The sequence below is a fragment of the Citrus clementina genome, unplaced genomic scaffold (genome assembly GCF_000493195.1).
Source record: "Citrus clementina cultivar Clemenules unplaced genomic scaffold, Citrus_clementina_v1.0 scaffold_1, whole genome shotgun sequence".
Classification (NCBI taxonomy): Eukaryota; Viridiplantae; Streptophyta; class Magnoliopsida; order Sapindales; family Rutaceae; genus Citrus; species Citrus x clementina.
In genome coordinates, this window is record NW_006263303.1 from 3,225,786 (window position 1) to 3,248,945 (window position 23,160).

At 36.6% G+C, this 23,160-nt stretch overlaps 4 protein-coding genes across 7 annotated transcripts; 1 reads left to right on the top strand and 3 right to left on the bottom strand.

The window, feature by feature from the left end:
- Window positions 1-4,179: 4,179 nt before the first annotated feature.
- Window positions 4,180-9,309, top strand: LOC18055015. The gene is made up of 5 exons (XM_006450630.2): window positions 4,180-4,813; window positions 5,239-6,105; window positions 6,814-7,269; window positions 7,753-7,942; window positions 8,033-9,309. Exons 1-5 carry the CDS (start codon window positions 4,289-4,291, stop codon window positions 8,965-8,967), a joined length of 2,973 nt encoding a protein of 990 aa, XP_006450693.1. The 5' UTR covers window positions 4,180-4,288; the 3' UTR covers window positions 8,968-9,309.
- A 1,605-nt stretch (window positions 9,310-10,914) lies between these two features.
- LOC18055016 (nuclear pore complex protein NUP85) lies at window positions 10,915-16,560 on the bottom strand. Of its 3 annotated transcripts, none has more exons than XM_006450632.2 (18): window positions 16,131-16,560; window positions 15,781-15,883; window positions 15,549-15,656; window positions 15,382-15,465; window positions 14,967-15,038; window positions 14,776-14,832; window positions 14,426-14,545; window positions 14,119-14,319; window positions 13,855-13,965; window positions 13,723-13,760; window positions 13,434-13,590; window positions 13,031-13,132; window positions 12,826-12,882; window positions 12,482-12,628; window positions 12,312-12,382; window positions 12,123-12,210; window positions 11,747-11,803; window positions 10,915-11,429 (listed from the first exon to the last, which is right to left on the bottom strand). In XM_006450632.2, the coding sequence occupies exons 1-18, from the start codon at window positions 16,490-16,492 to the stop codon at window positions 11,232-11,234; spliced, it is 2,133 nt and encodes a 710-aa protein (XP_006450695.1). In that variant the 5' UTR covers window positions 16,493-16,560; the 3' UTR covers window positions 10,915-11,231. The 3 variants fall into 3 exon arrangements, with proteins under 3 accessions (XP_006450695.1, XP_024034325.1, XP_006450696.1); XM_024178557.1 differs by having other exon boundaries at window positions 12,482-12,604; window positions 15,549-15,659; XM_006450633.2 differs by having other exon boundaries at window positions 15,549-15,659.
- Window positions 16,561-17,739: 1,179 nt separating this feature from the next.
- LOC18055017 (ultraviolet-B receptor UVR8) lies at window positions 17,740-20,402 on the bottom strand. 2 transcript variants are annotated; one of them, XM_024178558.1, is made up of 5 exons: window positions 20,164-20,402; window positions 19,908-20,069; window positions 19,626-19,661; window positions 19,347-19,471; window positions 17,740-19,266 (listed from the first exon to the last, which is right to left on the bottom strand). In XM_024178558.1, the coding sequence occupies exons 1-5, from the start codon at window positions 20,255-20,257 to the stop codon at window positions 17,971-17,973; spliced, it is 1,713 nt and encodes a 570-aa protein (XP_024034326.1). In that variant the 5' UTR covers window positions 20,258-20,402; the 3' UTR covers window positions 17,740-17,970. The 2 variants fall into 2 exon arrangements, with proteins under 2 accessions (XP_024034326.1, XP_024034327.1); XM_024178559.1 differs by lacking the exons at window positions 19,908-20,069; window positions 20,164-20,402 and having other exon boundaries at window positions 19,347-19,452; window positions 19,626-19,644.
- A 695-nt stretch (window positions 20,403-21,097) lies between these two features.
- Window positions 21,098-22,159, bottom strand: LOC18055018 (GDSL esterase/lipase At1g28570). Its single transcript, XM_006450637.2, has one exon. It carries the CDS (start codon window positions 22,126-22,128, stop codon window positions 21,112-21,114), a length of 1,017 nt encoding a protein of 338 aa, XP_006450700.1. The 5' UTR covers window positions 22,129-22,159; the 3' UTR covers window positions 21,098-21,111.
- Window positions 22,160-23,160: the final 1,001 nt, after the last annotated feature.

Consider the following 23,160-nt stretch of genomic DNA (forward strand, 5'->3'; position numbering starts at 1 on the left):
AGTCAGTTATGGGAATAAATTTTTGCCGGGAGGTTCTATTTCTAAATTAGGAAACAAATATCTTTCAAACATAATTACGAAAAGGGTCCGGCTACGTTAGTTATTACATAATTAGGAAACGAATATCTTTCAATTCATAATTTTGTAGAGGGTTATTACATTTTGGGCTAATTCAGTTGTGTTCGGTTACACCATGTTTGATGTCAAATACACTCTCTGTTATTTGTAATATTCAAAAATTGAGAACGTAACTAAGAATTTTTTAGTCATTGGACTAAAGATCTAATGGTGAGAACAGCCACAAACACTTAGGGCGTCGGTTCAAGTTTCTTTATGGGCAATGTAAATTTCTTCTTAATTTTTTTTTAATTACTTGAGAGATTTTTTAGGTGCATTATAAAAGGCGTGAGTTCAAGCCTCTACGGGGATAATTTTCTTTATATAGAGTAGATTTCGTCTTAATTTCGTTATTACTTGACATATTTATAGGTGTACTACAATATGTGTGAATCAACCTTATTATTTAATAAGATTTGCGTCATAAAAGTATATATTTAGATTATCACCAAATTTCAAATCATAATTTATTTTTAGATGTAACAATACAACCCAAAAAAAGAAAAAAAAAGCGCCAGAAACTATATTTTGTCTGTATTGTCAATTGTGTCTTTAAAGCTCTACCATTTCTAAAATTCACATATATAATATCAAGACATTTTAAGTTACAAGATCATGATTTGTATGACGTTTAAGCACCATGTTACTGCTGTCTTCACATGCGCTCATTTATTTTTATTTTTGGAAATATTAATATATTACAATCAGAACTCTGTTGATATTTACAACCATATAGCAATTGAGACTTTTCTTCATGATTCTAGTATGACACAATCCCAATAACAACCTTCACTTAATATTAGAGAAAAATCTAATTTATCTCAAAGCAGAAAGTCAAATAAATTCTCATTATAAGGGAGTCAAGTCCCAATAATGATTGGGACTCTAACTTATGCACACAACTTATTACATGTGCCCATTTACTTAAACAGTTGTCGCACGTAAAAATACAAAAACTTTTGAAGCACATTAAATATTACCAAGTCATGAGTATGGACGAACGTTAGATAATGTATTTTATTTAGACTAGCGTTCTTTGTAATTTTGTATTGTGTAATTGGGATGTTGCATGACTAAACCCCATGTGAGGTTCTTGTCTTTTAATGCAGCAATTCATCTAGAAACCATGAGTCAGCTGGCTATACAATCATCCAAGAACAATAACAACTGTCTGCATGATCACTATTTAAAAATAATAATGATGACAATAATGCGTTGTGGTTGCATCCCAATAAAGGTTCTTTACTTCTTTGTTACTCTTTAATTGCTAGTGTTCCGAATCACTGCAACGAACTGAATTGAAGAAAGTTCTGCTCAGAATTAAGGCGGGTTACGGATTAATAATGTCCGAGCAGTTAACAGAAGCAACAGAACTGTGTACACATTAACGCAAACAACATTACAAAAAATGTAATTTGCTATCACCGGCCTCAGAATTTTATCAGCAAAAAGTGCTTTAGTTGGCTTTTTTCAGAAGCTTGTTTCTCAATGCAAATGGTAGGATCAATATACGACCTCATCATAAGGGGTTGATGGCCATTGATGACTCTCAATTCCACAGAAACTTCTCGTTTACTTACCTATTGTAATTTTGTAATCATAACATTTGTTAACCCTTTTGGCTTCCTCCCACCTGAAGACACTGATAATCATTTGCCCGAAAGCACGCCGCTGGGCTTGGTGGACCATTGAGCCCCGTTAGGCGCCCCCCCCCCCCCCCCCCCTCCCTTTTTTTTTCCCCGGTTTGCATAGAATATGAAATAAAAGTAAATTTCTTCCAAAACCCAGGTAATGGAAAAATATATTCGAGCTATGATTGATAAACCTTTATATTATAATATAAATATATGTATCTAGAATTCGTAACTGAATCTTAAATGGTAATAAAAGCCCAAAAGCACCTTTCTTTTTTGACTGTTTAAACCATTATTTGAAATTATATATCATGCAACGAGCTTATAAATTTAGCAACAACAAGACACCAACCAAATTAAATTTTATTTGATGAGTGTCGTCAGGCTAGCAGCTCGTACACTGGGAAAGTAGTGCACCTCGGTATGCCTGAACAGTTCAATGACAATAAGAGGAAATGGGACCTGGAGATTCCCGTTTTGTTTCATTTGCCGTCCCTTGCTAATGAATTGGAATGAAATGTCACTTTTCGTCAGTCACCACCCCATGCACTGACTTTCCTTTTGCACCATGTAAAGAAAATCATTGTTGGGAGGGAGCTTGGTTCGGATATAGTAACAACGTTCATGTAGGGGCAAAACTACAATTTATAAGTTGGCTCTATCAATACATCACAGTTAAGTTTTCCATCGTATTTTCATATTTTCTATTGTATGTCTCAGGTTATGTTTTCATTTCTCAAAGTCTCTTAAAATTTGAGACGTGTGACAAAAAATTGGCACAAAAATAAAATACTTGAGATATGTAATAAAAACTTAAAAAATACGTTAAAAATTTAGTATAATGCGTCAATATATTTGATGGACATTATATATGACATCTGCTCTACTCATTTTTCACAAGGATAAAGACGGTCGCTACTTAATTATTATATAACTAAAGAAGGAACGAAGTCTCCGTGATGAACTCAAATATTGCGAGAGCAGCAGCATTAACTAGGCAGCCAATAAAAGTCAAATCGTAAATTACCACGCAAAAGTTAATATCAACTGCAACTAAAAAATTTGTTCATTTGTCTTGAACTTGAAGGCAAATGATAGGTTTTATTTGTTTACTAAATTAATTGGGTTCGGGTTGCCTGTCATCATCATAGGCCCTGGCCCCAGTAGTCGTAATACAATACGGACCTGTCTACCTTACAGATTCTGTAACATACGCACCCAATGCATGCACCACACCTGTCCTGCATATGGAGAAAAAGCGTGCAATTGTTTTTGTTTGGTAGCTAGCTAACCAATCAGGAGCTGGCTAAGTTGGATCTGTATGTTACAGAATCTGTAACTTAGCCAGCTCCAATACAAAATTGACAACCAAGATTTTTCTGCCACCGTCACTCACTTGTTTTTTTATTTTATTTTTTAATTGTTGCATCAAGAATTTGTATGAAAATAATTCTTTAATCGATGCATATGGTCCCCATCAGTGGCCTCCAATCAAGGATCCTACACGCCGTATCCAACCTTTTGCCTTCCAATTCCAGCTCTCTTTCTCACTTTTATTTTTCTTTTTAATTCTCCAAAATAAACACCACGACTCGGTTCGTGTGGCGGCCCTGGCGGGTTTCACCTTTCACGGCTCACGCGCCTTCTTTAGATCTTTATACGGTTAGTAGCTGCTTTGATGGGTTCAAAGTAATTTTATCTCTCAAATATTTTCTTTCTTTCATCCATCCAACAAAATTGACCTTTTCTTTTGAAAACTTATATTTATTATTTTCTTATTCTAAAAGCCCTCAATGTAACTGCACTTATTGTATAAGAAATTATTATTTTTTATTTTATAATAATTAATGAAATAAATATATTTTGACCTTATTTTTATACACGTGATCATAAATGTATCATTCGTAAAAGAAATTGATGTTGTAAATTAACGACGAAAACTTACTTTTACGCTTATTTTATAATTATTAATCAAGCAAATAGTAATTGTCAACTATTTTTATGATATTTCTTGCATAATTATGTAGTCTATGGTGAAAAATGTTGATTTTATAAATTAACTAAAAGAAAAAAAAATTTGATTGGACATGACCCTCTTTTATATATTCAACGTAATTACATAATGTCTAGTAAATAGAATTGATAATATAAACAAAAGCAACGTTGCACTTAATTATCTCTCATAGTTATTATTATTTCCCTCCTTTTATTATTGAGAAAGAAATTATAAAAAAATTCAGCAAGACAGCAGAAGGCAAGCCAACGGTAAGAATAACAAACAAATGAGAAAGTAATCAATTTACACACATTTTAAAAATAATAATAATAAATAAAAATTAATTCACGCATTTTGACACGTTCACACCAGAAATCCAACTAAAAAGTGAAAAAAAACAAACAAACAAATAGACAAAAAGCAAAATAAAATTTGAAAAAAAAAAAAAAGCAAACAGATCCTCAGCTGGTCGATCACAGTCACAGAAGTTTTGACATTAAAGTAGGTTGGGCGGTGAAATTTTCAGAAACCAAACGACAGAATGGCTCACCTCTTCAGAGACCTTTCGCTTGGCCACTCTAAGCGAGAGTCCACGCCGCCGCCACCGTCTCCGCCGCAGCTGACAATGCCTCCGAGAGCCGCCGTCGATCTCCCCTCGCCTTTCGGTCAACTCACTCAGCTCTCCGATTCCGACCTCCGACTCACTGCCTACGAGATCTTCGTTGCGGCCTGCCGCACCTCCACTGGTAAGCCTCTCTCCTTCATCCCCAACAGCAACTCCTCCTCCGACTCTCCAACTCACCACAACCTCAGCTCCCCGAGTCACAACTCGCCGACGCTCCAGCGCTCGCTGACCTCCGCTGCCGCTAGTAAAATGAAGAAGGCGCTCGGCTTGAAGTCTCCGGGTTCGGGCTCCAAGAAGAGCCCCGGGTCGGGTCCCGGCTCGGGCCAGGGAAAGTCCAAGAAGGCACTGACTGTTGGTGAGTTAATGAGGACTCAAATGGGAGTTTCTGAGACCGTTGATTCAAGAGTGCGGCGAGCTCTCTTGAGGATATCTGCTGCCCAGGTCAGCTTAATTTATATTTTTAATTTTCTTTGATCTGCTTCCATTTTTATTTTGTCGGTTTTTTTTTTTTTGCCTCGTAGCTCTGGTCGTTTTGCTATGAACAGAGATAAAATTGAGATTATTGATTCGTTATTTTTTAAAACTTTGCAGCTTTTGATCTGATCAAAATGGATCTTGATTTTGTTGAAATGCATAATTACTAAAATTTATTCGTTTGTTTTAAATTAGGGGCTTAGTTAGCTGATTCCTTATTTGTATATAATGCTTGTCAAAATGTGACTTTGTTTGCTTTTGGCTTGTCTTCACTTGTTCTTAATTATACAACTCAAACTACCATATAAATTTAAGCTGGAATTCATAGCCATTCAAGGATTGATTATTTTGGCATATTAAAAAATTGGCTTCCTTTGATGTGTTGGTTACAGGTTGGAAGGAAAATTGAGTCAACAGTGCTTCCCCTAGAGCTGTTACAGCAGCTCAAGTATTCAGATTTTACTGATCAACAAGAATACGATGCATGGCAGAAGAGAACACTGAAACTTCTTGAAGCTGGACTCCTTTTGCATCCTCGTGTGCCACTTGATAAGTCAAATATTGCTGCACAACGGTTGAGACAAATCATTAGCGCCGCCTTGGACCGGCCCATTGAAACTGGGAGAAACAATGAGTCGATGCAAGTTCTTCGTAGCACTGTCATATCACTTGCTTCAAGATCTGATGGGTCTCTGAATGAGCCGTGCCATTGGGCTGATGGGTTCCCGTTTAATCTCAGACTTTATGAAATGCTTTTAGAAGCCTGTTTTGATTCTAGTTATGAGACATCTATCATTGAGGAAGTTGATGAGCTTATGGAACAAATAAAGAAGACTTGGGTAATTCTTGGAATGAATCAGATGCTCCACAATATGTGCTTTACATGGGTTTTATTTCACCGTTTTGTTGCAACTGGTCAAGCTGATACAGACCTACTTTATGCAGCTGATAATCAGCTAGCGGAAGTTGCAAAAGATGCAAAGGCAACAAAGGATCCAGAGTATGCCAAGATTTTGAGCTCTACGCTGACTTCAATTATGAGTTGGGCAGAGAAGAGGCTTCTTGCATACCATGACACATTTGATGATGGAAACCTTGAAACCATGGACGGCATTGTTTCTCTGGGAGTATCATCAGCAAAAATTTTAACGGAGGATATATCTAATGAGTATCGCAGAAGGAGGAAAGGTGAAGTCGATGTGCCCCGAAGCAGGGTTGAAACCTACATCAGATCATCACTAAGAACAGCTTTTGCTCAGGTAAGTCTTTGTTTTCTTCTGTAGCGGACACAGGCTTCTCTACTGAAAAGTGATCAAACATGCTACACTTTAGATTTTGTGAATCCAGTACTTATACAGTATGACTGTGCCCTCCATCTATTTTTTGTGCGTAAAGTACTGAATTTTGATTCATATAAACAAGATGGGTCTCGTAGTGCAGCAAGGCAATGGATTCTAGTTAACATTCTTTGGAAAATGAGGTTTTTAGAAAATGAGACAATTTTTATTAGTTTTCATTTTCATGTCCAAAATTTGTCAATATGTTATTTTCATAGGAGATCCCTATGAAAATGATGCTTTAGGTGATGATATTGGTGTATAGACTTAATTGGACTGAGAGAGGCTCAGTTTTCTCTCTATTTTTTTTCCTTTTTAACATGTCTACATCCACAATATTTTATGTGTGCAAGATGCGTGAATGCCAAAACGTTTGCTGCAGGTCAATTAGGGTGGGCACAGCTGGCACCAGGTCAACAATTTTAACTTAATTCTACTCCGAGCTAGTTCAATTTAGAAACATCAATATTGCTTAGATCAAAACTCTTCCTTTAGTTAAAGAGCATTCCAAGATCTGGCCTAAAAGATTGCACACTTGAGAATAATCACATGGATAACATTTTTATTTCTTAGTATTCATATTTTTTGGGATTGAATAATGATTTTAGACGTGTTTGGTTTCTCTTATAGAGAATGGAGAAAGCAGACTCAAGCAGAAGAGCATCTAAAAACCAGCCCAATCCTCTTCCTGTACTTGCTATCCTCGCAAAGGATGTTGGTGAGCTGGCCATTAAAGAGAGGCGGGTATTCAGTCCAATACTAAAGAGATGGCATCCTTTGGCAGCAGGAGTTGCTGTGGCCACCCTTCATGCTTGCTATGGGAATGAGATAAAGCAATTTATATCGAGCATAGTGGAGTTAACACCAGATGCAGTTCAAGTATTGAGAGCTGCAGATAAATTGGAGAAAGATCTTGTGCAGATTGCAGTGGAGGATTCAGTGGACAGTGATGATGGTGGGAAGGCAATAATCCGTGAGATGCCTCCCTATGAGGCCGAAGGTGCTATTGCAAATCTGGTGAAAATGTGGCTCAAGACAAGAATAGACAGATTGAAGGAATGGGTTGACAGGAACTTGCAACAAGAGGTGCGTGCAGTAAATTAGCATTATCTTTATGATTATGAAGAATATTATGTGTCATAACCCTTGGGGCCACCTGCCTGGAATATTTGTATCCCATGAGTTTCATAACTACCAAGGTCGTAGTGTCTGACAGACTTCTTCAGTCTAAAACTAGGTGAACATAGAAAGGCAAGAGATTTGTAGGTATGTAGAAATTTTATCATTATTGGATGGAGTTGGTGGGTTAAAAAATCGTAATATGTTAAGTTTTAATGATTTCAACCACATAGCATAATGGAACAAGTATCTGAAGCCATCTTCTATGTCACATTTTAAAATAGATGCACTTATAATTGCCAATTCAAATGCTTTGCACAATCTTGCTTCCTAATGATTGTTTGTTGCTCCATTCCTTTAGGGTTATTTCCTACAATTTATTGTTTTGCTGCTTCTGCCAGGATACTTTTCTGAGTTTCCTTGATCTCATCTGTTTTCTGCATATTATAGGATTGGAACCCACAACAAAACCAAGAAGGATTTGCTTCATCTGCTGTTGAAGTTCTGCGAATTATTGATGAAACTTTAGATGCATTTTTTCAGCTGCCAATTCCGATGCACCCAGCATTGCTACCTGACTTGATGGCTGGCCTTGACAGATGTCTTCAGTACTATGTTACTAAGGCAAAATCTGGCTGTGGTAATTGTTGAAAGACTTAACAGCTGATCTTTACCATGTTTTAGGTTTCCATGCTGTTTAATAAGTGCTATCCTTTGTTTTGTTTTATAGGATCTCGGAACACATATGTTCCTACTATGCCAGCACTGACCAGATGTACTACAGGATCAAAGTTTCAAGGAGTGTGGAAGAAGAAAGAAAAGTCTCCCAATTCTCAAAAGAAGAATTCTCAGGTTGCCACAATGAACGGGGAAATTTCCTTTAGGGTACCTCAGCTTTGTATTCGTATAAACAGTTTTCACCGAATCAAAAGTGAATTGGATGTTTTGGAGAAGAGGGTAATTACTCATTTGAGGAATTGCGAATCTGCTCATGCAGAAGACTTTTCAAATGGTCTGGGGAAGAAGTTTGAACTCACGCCAGCTGCTTGTGTGGAAGGAGTTCAACAACTCTCTGAGGCAGTGGCTTACAAAATTGTTTTCCATGATCTGAGTCATGTTTTATGGGATGGCTTGTATGTTGGGGAGCCGTCTTCCTCTAGGATTGAGCCTTTACTTCAGGAGCTTGAGCGCAATTTGCTGATCATCTCAGACACCGTGCATGAAAGAGTTCGTACACGGATCATTACGGATATAATGAAAGCTTCATTCGATGGGTTTTTACTGGTTTTGCTCGCTGGAGGCCCCTCTCGTGCTTTCACCCGGCAGGACTCCCAAATAATAGAGGATGATTTTAAATCCCTTAAAGATTTATTCTGGGCAAATGGTGATGGCTTGCCAATAGAGTTGATCGATAAGTTTTCAGCTACAGCAAGAGGTGTCCTTCCCCTCTTTCGGACTGATACAGAGAGCCTCATTGAGCGGTTCAGACGTGTTACCTTGGAGACGTATGGCTCTTCTGCCAGGTCCAGACTTCCATTACCTCCAACATCTGGGCAGTGGAATCCTACCGAACCTAACACACTTCTACGTGTTTTGTGTTACCGGAATGATGAAGCAGCTACAAGATTTCTTAAGAAAACTTACAATCTACCGAAGAAGCTGTAGATACTTGGGGCATGGTTCATAGAGGGAAGCCGTTGGCAGCGTAGAAATTGCTGCGCAGAAGATTATTGTTGCTCTACTTGTATTTAAAAAGGTGGTGCCGACAGACTGGTGCAATCAATTAATTTTGTATAGTAAATTGGATCTGTCTTGGTCAAACCCGGCAAATACTCTCAAAGATCGCAAGTTGAGAGTAAGAGGAGATTGGAAGGGCATGCGGCTGAGAGACAAGGTGTGTGGATATTTGATATTTGTTACATCATTATATGCTTATGGAGATATTTTTGTTTATTCTCTACTCCAATTAGTTTCATTTTCCTTTTGTCGCCGAGGTTCTTTGTTCTTTTATTTATTATTTTCAGTCATTTTTATTATTATTATTTTGGTTATAAGTTCTTTTGTAGTAGGTTTTTTTTTTTTATCAGACGAAGTATACATGTAATTTGTTATAGTATGTATCATAAGTTATTGTTGATTGCATTTTATTGTTGTTTGCATCCTTGTAAAAGATCGAAGCTACCATCATCACAGTAATTTTCTTCATGGGAGCCAAAGTTGGGGTTGTTGTTAGATATTTTAATAGCCCATTTGGTGTTCTTTTGTTTTGCTTGTGACCCATTTGTAACAGGCTGTTGTGTAGAACTTGGAAGGCAAGGTTGCTTTTTGTCGATCGGGTAGCCGATCACCTTTTCCATTGGATTCCCTTGCTTGATTGTATAAAGATAATGGAAGACCATGTTAATAATCTCAAACATTTTTCTCTTTATGATTAATTTATATATTATAATTATAATATTGGGCAGCTGAAAAAAATTTCATCTTCTTGCTTTTTTTATTTATTATTATTTTTTTAATCATCTTTTCAGATTCAATGTCATCGTCTGCCACTACTTTGCAATTCTCCTGTAAATATATTGATATAAAATTAATTGTAAAATGGAAAAAAAAATTGGAATTTTGTGGGGAAAATGGAAAGCAAGAAAATAAATTAACATTTCATGAGGCGAATGTTAACCGATGAGTATTGCACAAACAGTCCTGATCCAAAACTCACATTTTAGGCATCTCTACTCCATTCCCGTCCCTCACACAATAAACTACGACTCTCAATATTACACAATCCGACGATGTTGAAAGCGATGTTATCTTTTTTTTCCACAGCGATTATTTTATTCATTGTTGTTTGGTGCTCTCATTACAGAGCTACGGTTCTTATTGTGCAAAGAGAGAATAATTAGTTAATAAAATGATCTTAATGAAGAATAATTTTGGCATTTGAAAGAGTCAACAAAATAAAAATTATTTTTGAAAACTTATTGGACAAGGGTGTAAGCCAATTAAGTGTTCACAATAAATTTTAAAGGTGCAAATAACCCCTCTCTATGCGAATACATTGATGTTTCTAATACAGGTCTTATTAATTTCACTAATTCTCCCCATTTGATGCCCTGCCCCAAGGCAATTTGAACCCCATGTTTCTCAAGAGTGCAGACTCAGACTTGCAACATTGAGACCACTTGCTCGTCTCTGCAGCTCAACCTCTAGTTTGAATTGGCCTCCATAATATTTTAAAACAAAAGATGACACTTCGATCAGTTAGGGGAAAACATTTTCAACAGCTTTATAGCAGTACTTTCTTGCAGACAGGAGCAGAACCTTATGTACATACCAACTATGCTAAATTACTAAAGGACGAAATAATAATTTCCAACCATTTTTCTGTGCTTACAATTGCGAGCACTGATATACTCCCCAACAGTCCATCAAGTAATAATGACTATTATAATGCAAAAGCATCAACAACCACAACCTATTAACCTAAGTTCCCACCACCAATTCAATTCCAATAAAAATGCTTTACTCACCTAAAAGCTGAAATATTTGGTGGGCTTAGACAATCAGCAAACAATGTGGTAAAAGAAGAAGCTATGGATACAGGCTATGAACAGATCATGTAATCTTGCATCATTTTCATTTCAACATCAATAGCCTTCACAAAGTAGAGGTCAAGAACCAACTGCAGTGGCGGGGCCATTCTGTTGACGGTTACTGATATGTTATACAATGACGTGCATTCGCACGCACTTACATTAGAAGACGAAACAGAGAAAGTAGAGAGATTAATGATTTCCCCACATTTTCTTAATAAAAGATGATAAAGGCAAACTCTCATCTTCATTAATAACTCTGCTATTGTAAAGGCATGAGAAAGAAAGACTGCTTCCAAAATTACCAAGAATAAATAACTTCAGACAAAAATCCCGGCATCACTGTTCCTCTAAGGTAGTCCGTCCAAGATTTGTAGCAAGTGCTAGTCTTACAGAACTCAATGCATGGGGTGGCAAGTCAGCTTCAATGAAGTCCGGTCGTAACCTTGCTATTGATAATTCTTGTAGTTTATTCAACAAAAGATTTGTCTGCAGGACATTTAGCAGGGGTCTCTCCTCCCAATTAAGCAGTTTCAACTGCACAAAAGCATTTATGAATAGGCAAGTAGCAAGCATGTGTGTTCATAAAATTCTAAACACAAAACATGATAGTGCAGAGTAATTCACAATTCTGCTGGCAGTGATAAACCTGAAGCATGATGTCGAGTAATGCAGGAAGACAAATGAAATGAACTATCAAGCACAATAACGGAGGGAAAAGAATGCAGTCTTCCCCCACAAACCATTAAAAATTAGAACAAAAAAGCACCAGTTATATGACTAGCACTTAGAAGAGCTTAACTTTTCTATCCTTAAGAGATTTATCCAGAACAATATAAATAGAAATAGCTCACCGAATCATGCAGAAGAGGCAGCCAAAAGCGTTGAGGTGTACACGGATTCTTCATAAGCTGCAGTGTAATTAAAAAGGAAATTTATCAGAGCTGACACAGATAAAAAGTTACACGATAGCTGCAAATCTGAACTGTTGTCAAATAGAGAAGAGAGAAAGAAACATTATAACAGCAAACCCAATAAATGTTCTACCCAATACAGAGCCACAGGGGTCATTTGTACGGACTATAGACTCAAGTATTTATAAGTCTGTTCGAAGAGGCTCATTTCAAAAGAAGCCCAATCCATGACAAACTCCTAGTCTAAATAATTTGAAATTTTAGTTGATGATGGCAGCTACAGCATTTCCATGGTAAAGGAGTCCATTGCACATACCGAAATAAGTGACTCTACAGCTTGGCGAGCAGCATCAGTAGTTTTCCCATCACGAATCTGCAGAAGAGATTTCTTGAAATCCCTATAGCTGTACACAATAGGTTAGAACCAATCTAAGTGATTCAACAAACATTGTTAACAATAATCAGACACATAGTCAAGAAGGTACAATGATGACAAAAATCATACTTGTGCAGAAATTCAAGACCGCCAGCAGTCTTAGGTTCAGAGCCCAACAATTGAATTAAACCTTCCCATTGCTGCATTGACAATGCATGGATTACAGAAAAAAAATTAGAAGAAAAAATAAATCCCAAGACCAATCTCCAATATTTATTCAACGAATATATGATATTTACCCTGAAGCTTTCATCAGAGATGGACCTTCCAACAGAATCAAACATCTGCTGAGCAATCCTGTTAAGTCGAGCCTCATCCCGAGCTTGCTGAAGCCAGTAAACTCCAGAACCTTTCTTACCATGCTTCCAGTTGTACATTCCGGCAATCTAAACATTAACACCAAAATTTCCAGAAAAAAAAAAAAAAATACATACATACATACATATATATATAGATCTTGCCACTCTAATGAATATTCTTTCAGGGGGAGGAAGACCAGAATTTCCTCAAATTCACAATAATAGTTAAAAAGTAGAGTACATCAACATAGCAAATGATGCATTCCAAAATTACATGCAGGTACCTTCATAATGTTTGAACTAACACTGTCAAGTTCATATAGGCGGCAGATCTCTAAGTTCTGCATAAGATGAAAACATGGTACTTCCATCAATAATAGAAATGACTTCAAATACAAGATGATTGGATGAACATAAGACCACACACAATTGCAACAGAAGAATAAGGCTGAGAAGAGTAAGGCTGGAAGAGAAAGATGAGTCAATCACCTTAAGCAGCAATTGATTATGATCAACAGGTTGCTTATACAATAACATCTCCAGCAAACCCATGCCTTGCTTAATGCATGATGTCAAATAAATTGGAGCTATCTGTAGCAACACAGGGACAAAAGGTTAAGTTATGCAAAATAAAATAAAATAAAATATATCATTGCTGCAAATGTATAGAATAAAAAAAGAAACAAGTATTGAACAGGTGGAAATAGATGAAAAAATAATACAAAAAAAAATTAGGCATGCTGACGAATATCCAGACACAAGGCATCCCCTAGATAAACAAAGAAATTAGGCATGCGCACATGTATTAATGACTATAGTTTTGACTCTTCTAAAACAACTTACCAACTTAAGAATAGACTATTGGGTAGACTCCGAAGAAATTCACACTTACTTGCCAAGTTAATGGATGAGAAGATAGAACTTGAGCATAAACAAGTCGATGGAGCTCCTCCATGCTAATTCCCCCCAGGTTATCACGCTCTTCATGCAAAAGAGTATCAGCTTGATGACTTCCAGCAGTCAACACCTCTATGGCATGGGTAACCATCCTAATGATAAGCCACATGAAAAGCTACATCTTAACTAATGTCAAAATCAAAGGCAGCATTGCAGAGGAAATTGCTTTTAATGCATGAAAAAGATTAAAAAAAAAATGGAGAGACAATAACATAGTAGCTCACCAAGGACCAAACCCTTTGGAACATTCTGCTAACACAACCTGAAACATTATAAAGGCAACTGGAGTATACTACCAAAAAGGGGAATAAAAAAAGGATAATGTAAACCACTGACATCTAATCCACAAAATTGACCTCAATATTTTCACCAAGAATCCCAATGAGAAGTCCCATTAATCTATGAGAAGCAGCCATTGGTTTCAACTGAATGCATTTCTGAGCCAGGCCATACATGCTTTCTAAACCCTGCCACAAGGAAAGAAATAAAATGTCTGCATGAGAACTGGCTGTCAAAAAATATAATGTATAACAAATTAAAGATTAAAACAATGCAGATATAAGAATAAATATTTATGACCATAAAGGCATAGAATATTCATATTTAAAATAGGTATTTACCACAGTGAACGGCCTGATGTACAGAAAGTGAGCAATGTACAGTTCCATCCAGTGACATGTCAGAGTGCAAAGATTATTGGTGTTTCCCAGCATGATTTGCAGCATATTTCTCAGGCCCTCTTGAGTCTGACGATGAGCACACTGAATCCAGAATGTACTGCATTCCAGCTTAGCTATCTGTGCCCGCCATTTCTCCCATGCCTAGCTAACAAATATATATAAAGTCACATATAAACTGAAAATAGAAAGAGTACATTTGTGTCTAAAGAAGTTTAAAAATAATGTATACCATTAAAAATAAAAATACCTTCATAAAATCAGGCTTAGCTTTAAAGCATTCACCTAATTTTCCAGCTTCCAATTCCGGACGCATGCGTGGCATTTTTGAAATAAGGACAGCAACTGCCTCCACCAGACCATTCTCCGTCTGGTCAATCACAACCAAAGAATAAGATATAAAACTGTAGAGCATTCGATCATAAAACAATATTAGATGGAATAAGAGGCAAGTAATACGTTCTGAAAGACTCCAATACTCTTGATTATTAAACAACGATAGAACCATAATGAGCTAGAAACTTATTTATAAATTCAAAGCGGATCAAAACTGTATCTTCAAATATGGTGGTTCATGCTCAATTTATCACCCTTACCAACCTCACGGTTTCCAAGCTGATCTAGTTGATAAGATCCATGCAAGCGCAACAGTTTTACCTGCAAGTGAAAAAAAAATGTAAAAAAGATCTCTAATTGTTCATATACACTCCAAAAAAGGAACTTACCGTGTCTCATAGTGCTGGGAAATGTAAAACACCAAAATGACTAAAATGAAACCTAAAACTACTTACCACAATATCAAGCCAACCAACTGCTAGCGCTGATGACATCACTTCCCAGTATTTGGGTTCATCCTCAATTACCTGCAAAAGACATTCTCATTAGATTCCACCATTTTAGAGAGCCTTATCAATTATCGATGTAAATAGTAGTTTTTTTCTCTTTTTCATTTTTATTTTTATTTTTTTAGGGAGAGACATAAATTACAAAAACCATGAGACCTAACAAGTACTTTGCATCTAATGAAGAACCCACTCTTGTCCTAAATATCATTTCACTAGAATTCTAGCCATGCTCATGAGCAGAGTCCAGCAAAAACATTTTACAACCCAATTGAATTCAAAATTTCAAATGACCTTTAGTAAAGAATTCTAACAACTAGTGAAGAAAATGAATGGGATGGAAACACCAATATATAGGTCAAACCTGTAAGCTGACAAGATCCTTCTGAAAATCCACAAGTTTTGAATGGACAGTTTCCTGTGTGCTAGAGAAGAGACTATCATAATCCTGCAATGGATGACCCTTGGTATGAAAAAAGCAACAAGATGAAACCAATAGAGGGAATGGTAAAACAGACGGAAGATATTTACAGCTAACCAATCAACAAGCCGTTCAGGTAACCATGCTTGAGAAAGTTTGTCAGCATAAAAAGATTCCATCAGCTCCCATGCAGCCTTCAAATTGCTTGGCTCCGGATCCTTCTGCAACAAAGATTTATTAGGCCACAGTTGAGAAAGACACTAAACACGAGCATAAGTTGACTAAATTCAGTCCAAGCCCAACAAGAAAAACTATTTGTACTCAAATAAAAACCATGTTCACCTTTAAGACTTCTTTAGGGTCTTCAATCAGGGATTGAGTCGTCGAGGTTTGATTACCAAGAAGTGAACTTATATCCTTGCTGTACTCCAATACATATTCCCACCTGATTTCACAGCGAAATATGATCAATTGCATATACATAATACAAAAAAACAAACAGTCCATTATTTCTCTAGCTCTAAAATTCAAAATTCAAAATGTAGAACTAATCAAGTTTTATAATGAATTGAGATGTATATAAAATTTTATCTAAGCTTAAGCAAATGTAATTGCAAGATTTCAGTTAATCTAATAAAATGATTCAATTTAATTTATTTAAATACGTATAGAATTCCGTCAAAAGTAGCTACCACTCAGCATCAAACGGTGACGTAGTGGAGGAAATCTTGGATAAGCTGGCGAAAGAATTTTTGCGACTCTGAAGTAGAGCAAAAGGAGAGACCGAACCGTAGGCGATTCTCCTCCACTGAGCGTCGCTTATCTCTCCGTCTCTGCCGTCGAGCCTCACCTCCACCGCCTTTCCTCCGACTTCATTTTCAGAATCTTCTGACGGTTGTTGGAAAACCGTGACGCGTAGCGAGTTGCCTCGAGACCAGGAGATGCCGAGCCGAGAAATTGGCGGCTTCAAGCCGTGCCGCAGTGGGTACACCACTGGTTTCTTAGCCTCCTCGGAGTACGGAACTATAGCTCCGCCTTGATTTTCGCCGGACATTTGCCGGAGAGTATAAGTGAGTAAGGGCTTTGGAGGGGTTTGTCCAAATTACAGAAACTCTCACGACTCACGAGTGCACGCGGTATATAACAAAATTGATTCTAGTAAATAAATCGTATAAACGATATATCATACATATAATTTATAATATGCCGACAAGTCATTTTTATTATTATTTTATAAATGACAAATCATACATACAATACTTACTGGGGAGTAAAAGTTTTACGTACCATCTGGAAACTGACATTAATCACACAATTTTTATTAATTGTATGTAATGTCATCTTTGGATAAAGTTTTAAACGACAAGTCACAAAGCTTTCATCCCGGAGTGAAATATTATGATTTGTCATCTATTTCCTGAATATATCGACGACATATTACACATATTACGATGGATTATTTAATATTAGGAATATGAATACATTTAATTTTTAATTTTTAATTTTTAATCACAATTAATTGTAAAAATAAATGGAAAGTTATGGTGAAAAGTAAGGGAATTATCATAAATATTCAGTTAATTCTGATTTTTTTTAAAAAAATTTATTGAAAAAGTAAATGCAAAGTTAATATACACACATGTATATGTATATGTGTATGTATGTATGTATGTGTGTACACACACGCACACAACCTTAATTAATTGTTTAAATACCCTCAGCTTATTATTCTCTAAAAAATAGTGTGTAAATATGTATATTAATTTTGTATTTAATTTTTCAAATAATTCTGGAAAAAAAATTTCAGAATGAATTGAAAATTTATGACAATCCCTTTTTTTTTCCAGAATTTTTATTTAATTTTTAATTAATAATGACTAAAAAAATTATTCAATTAATTATAACTAAAGATATTCATATTCCCAAATCAACAACTATCAAAAATAAAATGGTAAGATCAGCAAAACAGATGATACTCTAGGAGGATTTGGATGTGTTTTAAAACAATAGTGAAGTTTCAATTAATTTTATCAAATAACAAAGAGTTTCACTCATTTTTCTGTTGAGACCTATATCTTTTTGTTAAAAAAAACACTCATTTCATTTTGCAAGTAGCTAATATCATTGTTTTTTTCACTTAATATTTTGATTTGAGTACTATAGTTTACGATTGAAGTTAAAACATGTAACATCATTTCTTAATACATTATTACTGTATAGTAATAATTTTCCATTCTATATATATAGCTGAGAATACAATCATTATGAGTTATGAAATTACAAAATATTAACATCAATTGGTCGCAAAGGAACCCATTCCAGTGCTAATCCATTCTCTTCAACATTGTTTATTACCCAAAAAACAAAAAAAAAAATTCAGGTATCAATTAAGTGAAATGATCCTCGGATCATGCAAAGAAAAACCCACACTACAATACAACATATTGACAAAGCTTGATTTAGAATAATGACTATGGATGATCTTCAATTCAAACAAAAGATGGCAGCCCATTATTTTAGTTGCTAGCATTCTTATTTTCCAATAGTTGAAGAATGCAAACACTCGTTCACAATTTCCTGGATTCTTCTCTTCATAAGCTTATCCTTGACCCCTGCAAGCATGTTCCGATAGAACCTTTCCAATCTGACAAGCTTACTGCGGTCTGCTGATTCCAACATGTTCTCCCATTCCTTTGTAATATCAAAAAAGCCCATGTCCTTCAATGAGATTGGAATATCCTGCTCTGCAGCAAATGGTTTGCCAAAAATTGAACCATGAAGTATGCTAGCATATCTTTCCATTACTGAGAGTTTTGATTGCAGAAGCTTCATCTCCTCCATTGCCGAAGACAATTTCTCATCCCTTTCTTCAGCTCCTTCCAAATCCTTTGCTTTAATCTCATCGTCCAGACCACCAGTGTTCAGTTCATCTTGCTTGAACTCTTCTGTTAGTGGAGGCCATAATACAATAGCAGGAGCAAAAAAATCAATTGTCTTACCAGTTCCTAGAACCCCGCTCCTTCCCCTGCCCCAAGACCAGAGCTTATATCCATCATCTGTAACAAGAACAGTATGGGCAGCCCCACAAGCAACTTGAACAGGATCCTGAAATTTGGGCCCATGCGGCCCATTTCCCGAAATAAGGATGGGGGAAATAGCATCCCCTGCTTCATTTCTTGTTAAACTAGCATTTGGGCAGAGGCCAAGACCCTTCTCCATTCCCCACGACCACACATCTCCAGCAGATGAAACAACACTTGTGTGAAATAGGCCACAGTCAACAGAGACGAGATATACATACTGTGGCAATTCTTTTACCTGTTCAGGGACCAATGCACTCTGCGTGGTTCCATGCCCAAGCTGCCCGTTCTCCCCAAGGCCAAACGTCCAGCACATACTTTCTAACCTGTCATTCGGTCTCTTCCTGTGAGTAAGCAAAGCTGTGTGGAAGGATCCACATGCTACCTCATAAACTGCCCAAGGCGAATCTTGGTTGAAAGTTTCAATGATTTTAGGACGTAGCCTGCTCTCTCTATCTCCTAGACCTAATTGGCCATCATTGTTAGCACCCCAAGAATAGCATACAAGGTCTTCACCTTTATATGTTTCTCCAGCACTAACTAGGGCTACAACATGTTCACTTCCACAAGCCACCTTAACAACAGTGTGACCATGAAAATCCCAGACTGGACTAGGAGTGAAACTGCTTACAAGAGAGAAACCACCTTCGGTGCTGCTGTCCGGCAGAGGGCAATTGCCCGACATCCACAAAGCTCCAGCGTTATCAATTGCCAGAGACATCATTCCTCCAGCTTTGACAGAACAAATCTGGGACATATAAAAGTGATGCAAAATGCATCAAATAAGATTGTCAACGTGATCAGGATATGATATAAATTAATTCATACCTTTATTGGTGCTTTATGGTTAGTTTTTGAATCATCTTCCGAAGAATCAGGAGCACCTATTGTAAGGAACTGTTCAATCACACAAGGTACCAAGGAATTGCTTCCACTAAAACCAAGTTGGCCATCCATACAACAGTTAAGGGATGTATAACAAATGAAAGGCATGAAAAAGCAAGTAAAACACAAATAATAATGGTAATAATAATGTTGCAGTTTCATTCAGTTATAGCATTGAATTCACTTTAAGTATAACAAAGATAACGCCAGTATCGAGGATACAGCTGTTGTAACCCCAGCACCAGACTGAGCCATCATCTGCCATCAAGTAAAGGCAAAGAAAAATTAGAGCACCAAAAATTTACAACATATCTACTACCCTTTTCAATTGATATGTGAAAATAACAGATTCATTATGATTAGTTAGAATTGATTTAACACACCAACAATTTCACTGCTTTACTAAGATTTCCAGTTAAAGAGGAAACCATAATCTCATAGGACAAAAGTCTAAAGCTAAATTATAGCAAGTGGAAAGTGGAAGTCAATAACAAGGTAGCTGACCTGCAAGAGCAAGGCTATGATAAGCACCAGCAGCAACTCCCACAAACTTGAGCTGCTCAGAATCACCAAAATTGACCCGAACCGGAAACAGCTCGTCTGATTCAGAACCGTTACCGAGTCGACCAAACATTCCTCTTCCCCACGAGAACACGCGCCCATCCCCTGTAACAAGAACCCACCATACCAGAACTTAATTAGAACCCACATATTTAAAAACAACACCAAGTCCTCATGTGCTGATGTATATATATTTTACCAGTGAGAGCAAGAGTATGAGCTTCGCCGGCAGCAATGGCAATGACTTTTCGGGGTAAATTGCCGGAATCTGGCGACGATGCCGGCGAATCCATTACCAATTTGTATCTTAGTTTAATGGTACACTGTTTACAGTTCACGAGAATGATCTATCAGCACTTCAGCAGTTTATGGGCCGATAAACATTGTTGTCGCTGCGCCTTTTATATGGTTCTTGGGAGTATGCATCAATGGCTATATTGTAATTATCTTGGGAATGTTGTGATAAATTCGGAATTTAATAACATACCGAAGATAAAAAGCGTTGTAGGACCATACTTTAGGATTCACTATAATATTAACATCGAATGTGGGTCTGATCAGCACGACTTGTTCTCCATTCCATTGTCCAGGTTAAATTAATTTTAAAACGTTGTTTGAATTCATCACAAATGACAAAATGTGAGTGGACAGAGTCTCATATAGTCAACATAATGACATGTTTTTGGGTTTTTTTTTTCTTTTTTTTTAGTTCGGTGTCAATTTTACGTATGGGATCCAAATGCTAATAGATTTGGACGTTCGAATGTATGAGTAGGATCGATTTAATTGACCAATAACAAAATGATAATGCTTATCTATTTGCTAGATGTTAAGCATCGACTTCGCACATTAAAATTAGGTTGGAAAAAGTAATTTAAAAATCCCAAAAACCCTACCGCCCGCACAATTGTTGATAATCTACATTTGTCCGGTTTTTTATATTTTTTATGCATGTAGAGTCTCGAATTTTGGCTAAGCTAATCAAGGTTAATTAATTAGTTTGTCAAATTCATTGATGGATTAAGGGTTTTTATTAGTTGACTGCTAGTTGATTCTAAAAAGAAACAAACGAATCGAATTTCAGTAAAGTAATAATTCATTAATTAATGAGAATATATGTAAGTGTACAAGTAACAATTTTAAGGTTTTACATAAGGCAATGGGTAACTTTTGGGAGATGTATCTCGGGCTGAAGGAAGCCGTTTCCGCTGATGAGCTTTCCGGCAATGAATTCGTTTGCCTCCTCAGTGAGATGAAACCCGTCTGTATGGAACAGAGGCCTCGAGTGATGGGATTTGTCGCGAAGAAGAGCCATGAAAGCGTTGTAATAATCAGCATACAGAACTTGTGAATAAGAAACGCTATCTCCAATTTCTGAAAAAGCCTGAGACTGAGCGTAAGGACCATGTGGCCATTCCTCAGAAATAGCAAGCTTGAGCTGATCGTTGTGATTCTTTGCTAGATTGTTCAGCCCTAGATGGCAGTTGTCAGCATCAAAGTCGGCCGGATTAGCGCTGTGAAGCAAAGAAACGTACCCTGGAATGCACCCCAATGGCAGCATTCCGGGGACTAAAATATTGGACGCCCCTTCTTTCTTGATTTCGGATACCATGTTCACAATGTTGCTTGATATAACTGGCACGTACTCTTCAACCTGTTCTACCGATTTGCCATTCAAGAGTGCGTATTTGTAATCATTGCTCCCAAGGTCGACCGTGAATAGAGACCTCTGAAGCTTTTCACGACACTCGAGTCTATTAATGAAGCAGAAGGAGTCGAGATACGTGGAGAAAGAAACCTGCTGTGACGTAATGGAGTCGGTGAAGGCGTACGAAGGAATGTGGATTCCTTGTTCTTCAAGAAAGGGTTTGCCAAGGGCTATGGCATTTTGGGTAGCAAAGCTTGCGCCGTAGTGAAGTCGGCCGTATTGTTCGCCAGTGTAGTCTTTTGGAGAAGGAAGATGGAAGGCCGTAGCGATTTGATCGGTCATGAGTGAGCCACGGTGGGAGCCGGAGGGAGAGGAGTCTTTGACACCGAGGCTGTAGATGCCGTCGAATGGACATCCCTTGATCACTTGGGCATTGGAGGATGGGAAGAAGAGACTTGAAAATAACAATAATGCAGCAAGAAGACGAAAGATAGATTGGCTAGTGGAAGAATGCATGGCGATCAGAACCAAGTGTTGAAGAAGACGATATCACATAATGGCAAATGGCCTCTATATTTATATTGTTCTATAAACCTAATCCCTTTAGGAAACCTAAAGGGTTTCCGACTCATAATGGGTTTCCTTTTCCAAATTGGAATGTTGCTTTCCACACACCATTTGTTTCCTATAATTAATAAAATTCCTTTCCCTTCCCATTTCCTTTGAATATTTATGGAATTTCCGGATATTTAATATATATATATTTTTTTTTTCCGTGATTAATATTTCTATGTTTACGAAATCAATGATAAAAATGAATAGAGCCATATAAAATTTTTTATCTTTTAGTTAATTTCATGAGTTTTTTCAAAATAAAATTGTGAAATCATTAATTAAAATTAATTTCAAAAATCCAGAAAAGAAAAAAAAATTGTAATGATTTTTCTTTTCTCTTACCGTTTTTCATGTAATAATATACATGATTTTCAACGGACAATAAGTGATATTGGCTAGCAACAATAATAGTGGCGGTTGATGAATGACTGACCAGCGGTTCTTAATTAATTATTTACATATACGATAATTAAACACGCAAGGAAGCATGGGCCGTGGCCCTTGTAAAGGGGCAAAAAATGTTAATATGCAATATATTAAGTTAAATAATAAGAAAATTAAAAAAGTCCTTCAAGTTACTTTGATTTACCAAAATACCTAAGTACATATATACTTAAAATAAGCTAACTGCCTAACTTTAATAGTGAAGCTAAAATAAACCAAAATTTTCAATTTGGTGATTCGACTTCATTGTTTATTATTTAGCTTCTTTGTTAAATTTTTAATTGATAGTTTAAATTATTTTAGGGTTTAGGTAATTGATTATGATGAGTGCTGCATTGTTTTCTACTTTAATTTTTTATGGCATGTTCAGTGTTCTTCATTATATTGTATTAGTCCCATGATATTAAGGTATTATAATACGATGTTTGCTAATTACACCATAGTCAAATATTTATTTTATGCGATCAACTTCGTATAAACTAAACCCGT

Bases quoted from the DNA above. Each gene is read 5' to 3' on its own strand.
- LOC18055016 (XM_006450633.2), bottom strand. From the start codon at position 16,492: ATGTCCGGCGAAAATCAAGGCGGAGCTATAGTTCCGTACTCCGAGGAG. The intron at 14,833-14,966 runs GTAAGTAGTTTT...TTTCACTTGCAG, and splicing joins TTGGTTGGCTTGATATTGTG to GTAAAACTGTTGCGCTTGCA. The intron at 13,591-13,722 runs GTGAGCTACTAT...GCTTATCATTAG, and splicing joins TCCAAAGGGTTTGGTCCTTG to GATGGTTACCCATGCCATAG.
- LOC18055018 (XM_006450637.2), bottom strand. From the start codon at position 22,128: ATGCATTCTTCCACTAGCCAATCTATCTTTCGTCTTCTTGCTGCATTA.
- LOC18055015 (XM_006450630.2), top strand. From the start codon at position 4,289: ATGGCTCACCTCTTCAGAGACCTTTCGCTTGGCCACTCTAAGCGAGAG. The intron at 6,106-6,813 runs GTAAGTCTTTGT...TTTCTCTTATAG, and splicing joins TAAGAACAGCTTTTGCTCAG to AGAATGGAGAAAGCAGACTC. The intron at 7,943-8,032 runs GTAATTGTTGAA...TTTGTTTTATAG, and splicing joins TAAGGCAAAATCTGGCTGTG to GATCTCGGAACACATATGTT.
- LOC18055017 (XM_024178558.1), bottom strand. From the start codon at position 20,257: ATGGATTCGCCGGCATCGTCGCCAGATTCCGGCAATTTACCCCGAAAA. The intron at 19,472-19,625 runs GTATCCTCGATA...ACTGTTGTATGG, and splicing joins GTGCTGGGGTTACAACAGCT to ATGGCCAACTTGGTTTTAGT. The intron at 19,267-19,346 runs GTATGAATTAAT...TATATGTCCCAG, and splicing joins ACCATAAAGCACCAATAAAG to ATTTGTTCTGTCAAAGCTGG.